Source organism: Merops nubicus, unplaced genomic scaffold, assembly GCF_000691845.1.
Source record: "Merops nubicus isolate BGI_N331 unplaced genomic scaffold, ASM69184v1 scaffold33663, whole genome shotgun sequence".
In the NCBI taxonomy this organism is placed as follows: domain Eukaryota; kingdom Metazoa; phylum Chordata; class Aves; order Coraciiformes; family Meropidae; genus Merops; species Merops nubicus.
Genome location: NW_008601522.1, coordinates 1 through 12,071, shown reverse-complemented (window position 1 = coordinate 12,071; position 12,071 = coordinate 1). Strand labels below are relative to the sequence as shown.

Below are 12,071 nucleotides of genomic sequence, written 5' to 3'. Positions count from 1 at the left end.
AATTTCTCTCCCTCCCCACATACACCCTGTGCTAAGTCCCAAAGAGGGCTGAAGAAGGGGAGGTAGGACCCAGGTATCCCTCCCTCCTTGTTTTGCCAGGAATTACTTCCCACATTTTACTGCACGAGCTAACTGCTGAGTACCCTGGGGAGAGGGGAGCTGCACGTGGGGATCTGTATTCCCAGTGACACGGCTACTGCATCACTCTGGCTCTGCTGAGAGCAGCTCCTCCAAGCAGCTGGAACAGCCTCAGCCTTTGCTGTCTTTTCTGGGCCGTTGAGAGGCCTGGAATGCCTGGAATGGACAGCAGGACCCCTCTGAGGTAAGGTGACAGTGAAACTGAAAGCAATAGCAAAAATACAATTAAGGATGGAAATCCTCTCCTAAATCAGCTGCATTTGTCAGAGGTGGAGAAGCAGAGGGCTGAGGAAAGGTTCCGCAGAGGGATGTGCAGAAGAGGAAAGAAAAATATGTGAAGAAACAAAGGCATGGAAAGAAAGTGCAGCATAGCTACAGCAGAGACCAAGAACAGACAACACCAGCCACGGGTGAAAAGCTGGGCAGGGATCTGAATGGTAAGAGGAGCTTACAACAAATGTGAAGAGGCAAACTGAAGCTAACAGACAGCAAGCCTGGCCAGAAGAGCAAACAAACCTCCTTCAACTGTGTAAGCTTCCTATTGATCTTTAGTACTGAAAAGTCTCACAAACAGTATAAACAGTTTATCGGCACGCTAACAGCATTATTAAAATTGTTGACACATACAGTACTCAGTAAAAGTGGAGTATTAATTCTCCTCCTAGTGCTCAGCACAGAGGACTTGACAGTGAAAAGGGCCAAACCACAGTCTCTGTTTTCTAGAGGTAGTTATCCTTGGAAAAGCAAGGCGTCCTGGTGGGACAGGCTGCTGCCAGTACTTGCTTTGGAAATAAGCAACGTTGAATTCCCCAGCTGAAGTAGTAACAGCATGAGAATCCTCTTCACTTGAACAGCCCCTGTGGTGTCCTTCTGTTGCTCTCATCAGGCAACATCAGTCATAGAGGAAATATGTTTTTCCAAAGTCCTTGTTTGTCCACCAGCAACCACAAATCACCAGACCTAAGTTCTCAGTCTGTAGCCTTCCTTTCCAGGACAAATGTGTTTCCCCTCTCCTTTTTTTTGGTTATTTCCCGAAGTTCAGAGCAACTCGGTAGCATATGGAAATGCAATTTGATTATGTATTTCATCTCCATCCTCCTCATCTCCTTCATGGACGGAACTGGCTGCATCATCTTGCTCAGACCTTGCCCTTGTCTCGAAGAGCTGCTCTTCCAGGAAGGAGCTCCCGATGCCGTACTCCTCGTCATGCGCCTTGGCCTCTGCAGGTGAGGTGTGGGGGGATCCCAGGACAAAGCCTGCAAACCTGCCAGGTTTTTGAAGGGAGAAGTCATCGGTTGAAAAATGAAAAAAAAGTCCAGTAAATGCAGGGGGTATTGGCAGTGAGGCGGGGGGGTGCTGTCAGGACGTGCCTGCAGGCAGCGCAGATGAGGGGAGGCTGTAGCATGAGCCAGGGAGTCCCGCACGACAGAGAACCACAACGAATGGCAACAGCCCTGACGGCTTGTTCTCCTGCCTCATCTTTTCAGTCTTTTCTATAAAAGTAACTTCTGCTCTTCTGGAGGCCATCTGCAAGGTCTTGTGACTAAGCAAGAAGATCTAACTTCATTTTCACATCTTGTCAGTACTCATGGGGTAATCCAGAGTAAGCATTTGTACAGTTGGATAGATGGGACTTCAGCCTCTAAAAATAAATTGAGCCTGTAGCATATTTGAGGCAAAGGCTGTAAGAATTCAGGTAAGCTGATCTTGCCAGTGACCAGGAATCATAGAATCCCTTTGGCTGGAAAAGGCCTTTTGAGTAATGAGAGTCCAACAATTAACCCTACTCTACCGTACTCTGCCAAGTCCACCTCTAAGCCACATCCCCAGGCACCCCATCTACACGGCTCTCCAACACATCCAGGGGTGGTGACTCAACCGTGTCCCTGGGCAGCATGTTCTTTGACCCACAGTCACAGAACCCAGAGCCCTGTTGGTAGCACCAGCTGGTGAGACCTTCACATCCCTACACTGCTGTGCTGTCACCTTGTTTCTGTGCTGTATGCATGCTCTGGGCAAGCTGAGCTGAAGTCTTGCCAAAGAATTCCTGCTTCTGGTGAACCTGGAGCTGCACACTGGGAATTCTGCAGTTGCTCCAACTAAATGCCAGACTGGAGGTCTGGCAGGACAAAGCATGGACTTAGCAGTGCCCCTACATTCCAATTTGCCACCAATCTTACTTTCAGTGGGCAGCTACACTGAAGAGAGAGAATGGAGCTGAGGTTTCTGGCAAGCGTGTGCAAACAGACGGCAGCTCTGACACCTGGCTAAGTGTCGACAGCATCAGAGGACTGTAAGGAAAAGGAAATGCAGCTACATTCTGGAGTTCTGGTAAACTGATCAATAATTTACATCTTAGACTTCACATTTCTGTACGAGGAATGTTGTCACCTCGCTCTTGGAAGCACTGTTCGTCTAAATGGAGAGCAGAGCTGGGCTGGCTGCCTTTTACAGGTTTGCCTTAAGCTGAACTATCTTCTGATGCTTAATGGAAGCTTGAAGGGGTCAACTTCTAATCAGGCTTCTGTTGGTTCTCCTTTTTATTTTTTATTTTATACAGTGACTGGCTTTTAAAAACTGTATTAACTAAGCAATGGGTAGAAAATGCTTGTCTCAGTTGTTTTTTTTGTGCATTTGGCAGTATTTCGTTTTGCAATACTGCAGAGTTTTCATTTTTTTATCTTTCAATCATGCTACAGAATGCAAGTAACTCAGAAAATAAGATGGTTTAACAGTAAATTTATAAACTCTGCTAGAGGGGCTGTCTGTGTGCCCATCCAAGGAAGATGAGGGTTCTAAAACTAGTTTTGATTTTACTGATGAAATTATGAGCTGACTGGAGCTCTTTTGAAACTGTGATACTTTGTTCTGTGGCAAGGGCCAAGTCTTTGTGGCTGTCAAGTACATGAAACTCTGCTTCTGATACCCTGAAGTTTTGCTTTTGACAGAAATACACTGCTCTTAAGATTCATTTTATATTCTGCAAGGTTTCCTGGCTGCACTTACCTGACCTTTCCCAACCCATATTTGTCTTAGATTTCTCTCTTAAGCAATATCTGGAGTAGCTTTTCTACCCGTTGTACTTTGTAGGTGCAGGCATTGATTTCTTCCTCTGTATGCTTCGATATTGGTTGATACTTCATACAATAGGATTCCTCAGCTGTGCAAGTTTGCAGTTGTAGATCTTAATAGAGGTAGTATTTGAGCATGTATCTTCAGCCTGCCCCAGTTTTACACAATGCAAAAATGTACTGCTCTAGACACTCCAGAAAGGGGCATTTCACTGGTTAGAGGGCCACCTGGGTCACCATGTAGGAACCTACAGAGGCACCGTAGGAAGTGTGTATGTTTTAAGGAAAGCTGCCATTACCATGGATTAGCTGTGAACCTCTGCAAACTCTCAGATAATTTATGTCCAAGGAGGAACAAAGAGGGAGCTTGACACCACCAGCAAGTAATATCCCTGAGAGACGTGGCTCTTTAGCAGGATTACTTAGGAAGATAAACCTACCCACCCATCTGGCTGCATGCAAGATAAACACACCTGGAACAGTGCCTGAAGCAGGATTTGGGTTTGCTGTGTTACAGCATCTCCACAGAGTGGTTCCTGATCTAGAGAAGCCAGGTTTTCTTACCTGTGAGGGGACTGGAGCTTGGTTACAGCTACCCAGGAGGGGAAGTCGGGGCTCCTGCAGAACGAGCGCAGCTCCTCCAGAGCTCTCAGAGTTTCTGTTTCGCCCTGTTCTCGGTACTCCTCTTCAGTAAGGAATTTAAACACTAGCTTTTTTGATTTGAAGTGATTCTTAATTTTTCTAGAATGAAATGAAAACATTAGTATTTCTAAAGTGTTCTGGCACATAATTATCACCTGTCCCTTTTTCTCTACTACTTGCTGCTAACATGCACTAATCACTTTTATGCCTTTCAGGGGACGAGGTACATTCTTGCATTAAAATTTCAGGACAAGGTGCCTCACATTTGCTAGTCTGTTTACCTTAGGCCTTAAGTTGTAGAATTCCAGAGTGTGGTATCTAATGAGCTTCAAATGAGCTTTGAATGAGGTCCTTACTGTGTATGCATGGCCTAAAATCTCACAGAATTAAATAGATGGCTGAGCATTTTTAGGTGCAATATGCAAAGTGTGTCTGTGCAGAGACATGGGCTGAATCAAAACCCAGTCTGCATATGTAACTTAGGAGATAAGCAATGCTCTGTTACAAGTTGTTCATGTTGTTTACTAGATCACTTCTCTTAAATCTTGCTGTAAATTACAAAACTGAGTAGTCTGAGGCCAAGATGTTTACAATCTGATGTTTTTTTAGCTGCTGCATAGCAATGTATAATATAATTAGGTATCAATTAGAAAGTGTGCCATGTTCTGTTCCCTTCTGTCGACTGCTTTCAATTTAAATGTTGTGATGAGTTAAGATAAGCAAGGGCTGGATGCCCATAAAACTTTCAGCTCTGTATAAAAACACCTGCTCCAACCAGCAGTGTTCAGCTTTCCTCCTTATTTCCGTGTAAAGCAAGAGTGAGCTGTAGCCCTTTGTCAGGTTAAAAGGTGAAGGTCTTGCTGGCTCAGTGGAACCAGTACTGATCCCAACAACAAGTAACACAAGGTTCTCAAGTCATTTTGATACATCTGCTGCTCTGAACTGTGTATCTGGCATCACGGCCTCACAGTTTGGTGCTGCTGCTTAGTGTTTTGAAACAGGAAAAAAACCACTGCTTTAGCATTCTCCTAAGAGAGGTTCACAGAGCCGTATTTCAGTGCTATGGGGCTTTATAGAAGCATCAGTTAATGAAAAACAAGAAGAGGTCCACATGGAGAACAAACCAGTGTTTCAGGGTAAAACAGGTATGTTCTGACTTCTGTGAAGTCATGGCCAAATCTTCCTGAGTTCAGAGCGAGCTGAACCTGCTTACATCAGGCAAGTATTGATCTCTATGTTGGCTTTTGAAGCAGCTGCTTGTTCTCAGCTGCAGGCAAAAATTGGTCTTCCACAAATTATAAGTTTGACCTAAAATAAAAAAGCGTCAGCTCAGTCCACACTTCAACATCTAAAAAGAGCACAAGAGGAAAGCAATATGTTCTTCAAAACTAAACGACGTGTAAAAGAATAAAGAAGACATTATTTGGTTTTTATTCTTTTGGTTGTGCTGATTCTAGCCTTTGCTTCTAGCTGGTTCTCCAAGGCTCAGCAGAAGTCCAGAGCTACAGAACAGTCTGCACTAAAGACTCTTAATCTGGATGCCATCACTGAGGGTAAAAAAAGGCCATATGAATTGGCAGGACATTTTTTAGAATCTTAATTTGTGATAAAATATGCTTCAAATTCAAGGATGAGCAAACATGTTGTTCCCATGTTCCATGTGACAATAGTTAGCAAACTAAGGTCTACACATTTCAAGTGGTTCCCTTGGGACTCTGGAATGGGGCTCTGGAAAAATGGGGGAACGTCTCCACAGAGATAACAGATCGTTTCCATCAACTGAAGGCAGACGTGTACATCCATGACAATAACCTTGGGGAAGTAAAATCAGTGGAAACCACTGATTTTTGTGGACATGGGGTTTTAGTCTCTGAACTCTACGCTGTCTAACCTCCAAGGACTGTCACTTTTTAACATCAGCTGCCTGGGTGACAGTACGCCGTTCAGTACACCCATAAGATTCAGCACGAGTTACCTGCAGATTCCCTCACTACAGGTGAAACCAAGGCAGTATTGCTGCAGTCTGACCAATCACCCAAACAGAAGCGTTTGGGTTACCACAGGCTGCACACTAGGTGCTACACTGGTACTCAAGAGCACAGTCACATTTCTCTGTTCTCCAAAATTTGTGCTTAAAACTGCCAAATGAAAACCGATTCCTGTGTCTCAGGGCTTTAAACCTGCAAAATTGGTAAAAACATGAACTGTACTAGAAACTAGTAGATCATTATTGCAGCGCAAGGGGTTTTTTCATCATCAGGCTCTGGTATTTCCTGTCGATGCAGGGACAGCCCACATCCACACAGACCTGCCTACGTGACAGGCAGCACCGAGGGGGTAGCACAGGCCTTTGGAACAGAGGCTGGCTGCTATCACTGCATATGCCACCTCAGGTATGGTGACACCCCAGTAGATGAAGGCAAAGGCTGTTAACTGTATCGCCCAGGTGAACAAGGTTATGCTCAGTTCGTTGGTCAGCGGTCCAAGCTGGTGGCAGATGGCAAAGCTGGCAGTTCCAACAGCCAGAAAATACCCTGCAGGAACAGAAAAGAAGGACATGCAGGAGATGCAAACTACCCCTACAAACGTTATGAGTTTGGTTCTCAACATGTGGAACTGCTGTAACTGCTGTTACAGGGAAAGTATGTAATGGCAAACAAGGAAAAATCTCTCTTAAAACTGCTACTGGCCCACTATATCAAACTCCTCACTTAATGACACAACGTGAGTAAACGTTCATTTGAGTTAATACAGAACCTTTGAAATACTCCAACATCTGTGGCTTAGGAAAAAAAAGTACTCCATGAATGAGTCACTTCATTTTGTTCTTTATGGGCAGGTGTTCATATAACCACTAAATTAACTCAAAATCTACAGCACATTTTTTGATAATTTTCTTACCCAACAAGTAGTTTCTGTGTTCAGACCACAACCACTGCATATTCTCTTTGAAGCAGTAAATAAAATAGAGAGAGGACATCCAGCAACCAGTCATTAAGATCCAGAAGGTACTGTGCTGGAAATTAATAAACAAACCTTTAAGAAAATTTTTTTAGAAAATAATAAACAAACAAACAAACCCTTCAAGTCAGAATCAGGACCACGGTGTGCAAGGGACCTCAGAGGCAAAACCAGATGTGGTGTTTGGTAGATGTACAGGGCTTATGAACTGTGTTATGGCTTCCACTGTACAGTGCTCTGCACACTACAACTAAACAATATCAATTCTAAGTGGAGCAATTGCATCCCTGTATTTGTGCATCGTGTCCCAGTGCAAGCCCATTGCAGTGTATTCCCATTTAATATCTCAGCAACATCGTGGGGATGCACAGACTTTGTAAAATTAAAGGAAAGATTCACATCTGCCTTGCAATGAATTGTCTCTGGTGAACAGAGAACCTGTCCCCATTGCCACTAAAACTGCATTTTGATTTAGATGGATTCATAGAATCAAAGGTGAGCTTCAGCCCAATAAACATAATTTGTTTCAGAATAAACTCTTCTTGTACGTCAACAATCTATTTAGTTTAAATCTGGGAGCAAGCTAACCAGAACTTGGTTCTGCCCCAGTGTATTTACTCGACAGGAGCCATCCTGCAGTCATTTCAGAGCAGTTACCTGGCCACAAAAACAGGGCCAGCTCAGAACCCAGCCCTGTATTCCTCACTTCCTATATTCTGATGTTGATGACTATTATTATTTTGTTTTATAAATGTAGATTTACCCTTGGAATAAACCTTTTAAGTGTCAACAGGACAAAGACTAGCAGAGCAAGAACGCCCAGTATTACTCCAGAAAGGTAAAAGAACTTGGTACTCCTGTAAGAGAATGAAAGAGAATAAAGTGAGAATAATAATTTGTAACTGGTTATAAGGTGCCAATATTTGTAAAAACAGCAGTGATCTTCAGTAAGAATTAGCACAGCTGTAAGCTGCAGCCGTAGCTACACGGTTAACAGGCCCAGTTTAGATATTAAATCCATGTAAGGAGAAATTCCCACCAGATACTTCAGGTCACTGGAGTTGTTACAGGCCAGGGGATTGTGTGGGATTTTTTTAAAGCTCACACTATTTCTCATTTCACTGACCTTCCAGTTTCTAGTAATTTCATTTTCTTCTATGTACCAATATGACTCTGGACTGCAAGAGAAGTTTTTTTTTTTAATTTAAAGTGTAAAATACCTCCACAAGCCCACAAGCTTTTTTCTAACCTTAGCATTTATGAAGTCTGACTTTTGCATTCAGAGTTAACTCTATGAAAGCCATTGCTGCTCTCCTTGTTTTAGAGGTGCCTCCTGACAATTTGTGACTCATTTTGCTTTGAAGTCACGGGACACTGTTTGCTGTAATAAGTATCCTCCTTATGTGCTATGCAAAACATGCATCAAAAGAACAACGGGGAATGGTTGGCTAAAAGGTGGAGGCAGAAGGTCCCAGGTGACCTCATCCTAAGCATTCCTCACTGTAGGAAGTCATCATTTGTAACACACGCAGCATTATTTAGCAGTCATCTGACCTCACTGGCCTACAAAGGGGAGAACTTTTCTGAATCCAGATGCTTACTAAGGATTCTCTTGGTGTTGCACAGTGCAGCAAGCTTGGCTAGCAGAACCCTAACACAGCCAAGTGGTTTAACGGAGACCAGCACTCACAATATGTCACCAGCTGTCCAAATGGTACAAAGACCTTTTAACTGTATGTTCAGTTTCCTTATTTCACTTTGCCAGAGAACCACCTCTTCAGCTAAGAAAACAGGCTGAAGATGTACAGGCTTTGGGAAAGGTCAAAGATGAGCAGCTAGTACTCACCTGCTCAGGGTGTTTGCAAAATGGAACAGAAAAATTCCAGCTACAAAGAAAAACAAGAGCTTTCCATCTAGCACTGGGGAAAGAAGATAGAAATGGACTTTAGACTAATTCAACCTGAAATGCTGATTATATAAAATATCAACAGGAAAGTGCCAAGCTTCTACAGAAGAGATGCAGAGATGCAACACTCAGTAACACCAGCAGTACCCATCTGAACTGAAAGCTTCTTCACTTACTTTCTCGTTCCACGCTCACAGTGTACAGTTCTGTTTTGAAGGGCTCTATTTTGAAACAAACATCCTCTCCATATTGTTTTACACTTAAGAAAGTTTCTCTAGATGTCTCTGGTTTCCAGAAGATCTGAACAGCACATGCAGCAAACTCAAAAACAGTTTCTGAATTGCGACAGTGGCTTTTCTGGGAAATGGGCTCAAACCTGAAAATTTCTCTGCTGTTAACTTTTACCTAAAAATAAACAACAGAATACACAGAGAAGTAGCTCAGAATCACTGGGGGTTTTGGTTTTCTGAACTATATAGCACATAAGGCATACATGTGGTAACGACAACCAGTATAGAAAGCTCAATAATAAAATACTAGTACAGTTCTTAGTTGTTTAATACTGGTTATTAATATTACAGCAAAAATTAATTCTTGAGGCCTTACAAGGGGATTCAGAGAATTTGCCATCAGCAAAGTTCTATGGAGGAGCCTCAATCCATCCAAGAGCTCACTGGGTTTGGTTTTACCACGACACTTGCCCACACAAACTTCTAACAAAACCATCAGTATTTGACTGAATGGAGTTTCTTCTGTGGATGCTCATAAATTTTCCCATTCTGACCCATAAGAAATTAGACTTGCTAACTGTAGTAGTGAAAAATAAAATCTTCAAGTTAGGGACAGAGGAGGGATAAGGAAAATTAAAGGTATCATAACCAGAAATTTAAATATAAGGAAGGATGTTCCTCCTGGGTATTTTAGGGTTTCTTGCTAGTTCCTAGCACCCTCCCCCACCAAACTGGTAAAAGATCTTGTTGATCTCCTGAGATGAGATGATCTTCCTGAAGACTGTGATTCATTGTGAACTCTTCATCAGGGCCTATGAGACAACAAAGAGCCATCTACAAAAAAGTGATGCAAGAGGTAATAAAACAGGCTTCTCCTGGGATAAGAGACATCACGTCAGCAAGCAACTTGTTGTGGGGAAAAACACAGACTTCCCGCTTTGGAGCATTTATTCTAGGAAAGCTTGTGGGACTGCTGGAGGGTTTTACCACCTGAAGTCTGCTACTATTCACAAAAACATCATGTTCCTGAGGAAAATCGCCCTGGGAACAAAGAGATGTTCCACTTCCGTCTGAGAGCAAATTCCTCCAACAGAGATGAAGTGAAACCGTTTCCTTCCCTTCTCCAGAGACATACTTCCCAGGATAAACAAGGCACCACACAGATAGTCCACTTGTTCCTGTAGATATTATTGCTTCCACTGTTAAAGAGATTTGTATATTGTTTCGAGCTAATCTCTAAACATGTTTCTTGTAAGGTGACCCTCTGTTACTCAGAGAAACAGAAATGCACTGCTACTTCTGGTTTTTTTATTAGTCATGATCTAACACACCTCTGGTTCCTGTACTGTGGCCTGGTGTGCTACAGCAAGTGAGTCACAGAACTGCATCTTATCCTTAAATTTAGAAGTTTTATAAAGGCGTTTGGTGACAAGCAAGAACAGTTGTTGCAGAGGTTTACAGCGGTCCCTCAGTAGAAAAAGTCTGCAACAAATTAATACACAACACTAAGTTAGTGTGGCATCATTCCATAAGCATGGCTGACATCCTTCTCCTAAAGAGAGACCAAATCTTGCTGCATCGGAAGCAGAGGATCACAATGCCACGTTTTTATTGTGGTCCTACCTAAAACTGCTCAAACTAATTACACAGAGATACGACTTGGATCTTGCTAAGCAATTGTACAGCTTGCTGGCCAAAGTCCACGGGACAGGTATTGCCTAGGTGAACCCTCCCCAAAACAGCCTCTTACCTGAATAGTCGACCAAATGTACTGTAAGTGGATGGTTCTGTTTTGCACGTAGCAGTAACACTTTTCATGCTGTTTCTGGATGACATCCATTTCCTGTAAAAAGCTGCAGTTTCTACCTGGGGGAGAAGGGGAGGCAGAAAAGTTAATTTTCATTTTAAGCAATATCAAATATAACTGTATGATTTTCATCCATTGTTGTATATGCTGAGGGAATCACAAGCAATTTGCAGATAAAGTTAAAAACTATGCTGTGGAGTAGCATGTTCAATATGATTCAGATGAAAATTCAAAGTAGATTTCTAGTCAAGTTTTAGGCTTCAGAGTAAACTGCAACACCTTTGGGGAAAAAGAAAGAAGTAATCTAGGGTGATTTTTTTTTAAAATGCAATCTGTAAAATCTTGGCTTTGGCATCAGTGTTTTGATGGCACTGGAATAGGGCCTCTGGGCCAAATTCACTGCTGGCATGAGTGGGTGTAGCTCCACTGGAACCGATGCTCACACCAATGGTGAGTGCAGCCGTGGGAGTCTGAGCAGGTAAACAGCCTCCTGTACTAAAATACTCATTTAGCACATGACACGGCTGCTGATGGCAGACATCATACCCCTCTCCCTCAGAAGCACTTCTCCTGCTAAAAACCACAACTCTTCTTTTTCCAATAGATTTGCCTGACATAATCCAGCCATGACACGTAATAAGGCAACTACACTGATAGCTCGCCCTAAGTCATTTAATTAGGGATGCTAATCGGTCTAACTCCACTGGAACGTTACTGAGCCCTTCAGAATTTGATTGCACTTTTGGGCAGAAATGCACCTAAAAGATTCATGGAGCAAACTCTGAGGAATAACATACACTCCAATCTATATACATGTGCAAAATATACCCTACAGTGCATTACTGCAGCGTTCCAAGAACATAATTAAAGAGAAGAATAAGGGAAATAATTACAGATCTGAACAGAGGGAATAATCTGGCTCACTGAATAGAAAATGTAGGTCTAAGCCAAGCTCAGTAATAACTGCTAAAACACTTGTCAAACACTCAGAACAGCAAAATGAATACGAGCAAAACAGTCTCGATCTGGACAAGGAGATACTGCTTGCAAGTAAAAACCTGCCCTGTCTCTGTAAGAAAGCTCAACTTAGACTAAATTATTTTTTAAACAATTTAATTAAGCCAATGAAAAATACCTGTGTGGATGTTCTTACATAAGTTTATTACATCATTCCACAATTAAGGCGTCCACAGATAATCCTACTAAAGTAAACTGGTTTAAACTTAAAATTTGGGCATTTTTATTGGGAAAAATTAAGCATGGGATTAATTTTCATCTATGGCAAACCCATCAGGAGGGAGCACAACCCTTCGGCC

General features: G+C 42.5%; 1 protein-coding gene across 1 annotated transcript; it reads right to left on the bottom strand.

The window, feature by feature from the left end:
* Window positions 1-1,176: 1,176 nt before the first annotated feature.
* On the bottom strand, window positions 1,177-10,814 carry TMEM194B (transmembrane protein 194B; the record flags this gene model as incomplete). Its single annotated transcript, XM_008938027.1, has 8 exons — window positions 1,177-1,402; window positions 3,774-3,950; window positions 6,160-6,385; window positions 6,753-6,867; window positions 7,576-7,669; window positions 8,659-8,731; window positions 8,895-9,123; window positions 10,699-10,814. Coding segments are annotated over 8 exons (1,256 nt in total), but the record flags the coding sequence as incomplete, so codon positions are not given.
* Window positions 10,815-12,071: the final 1,257 nt, after the last annotated feature.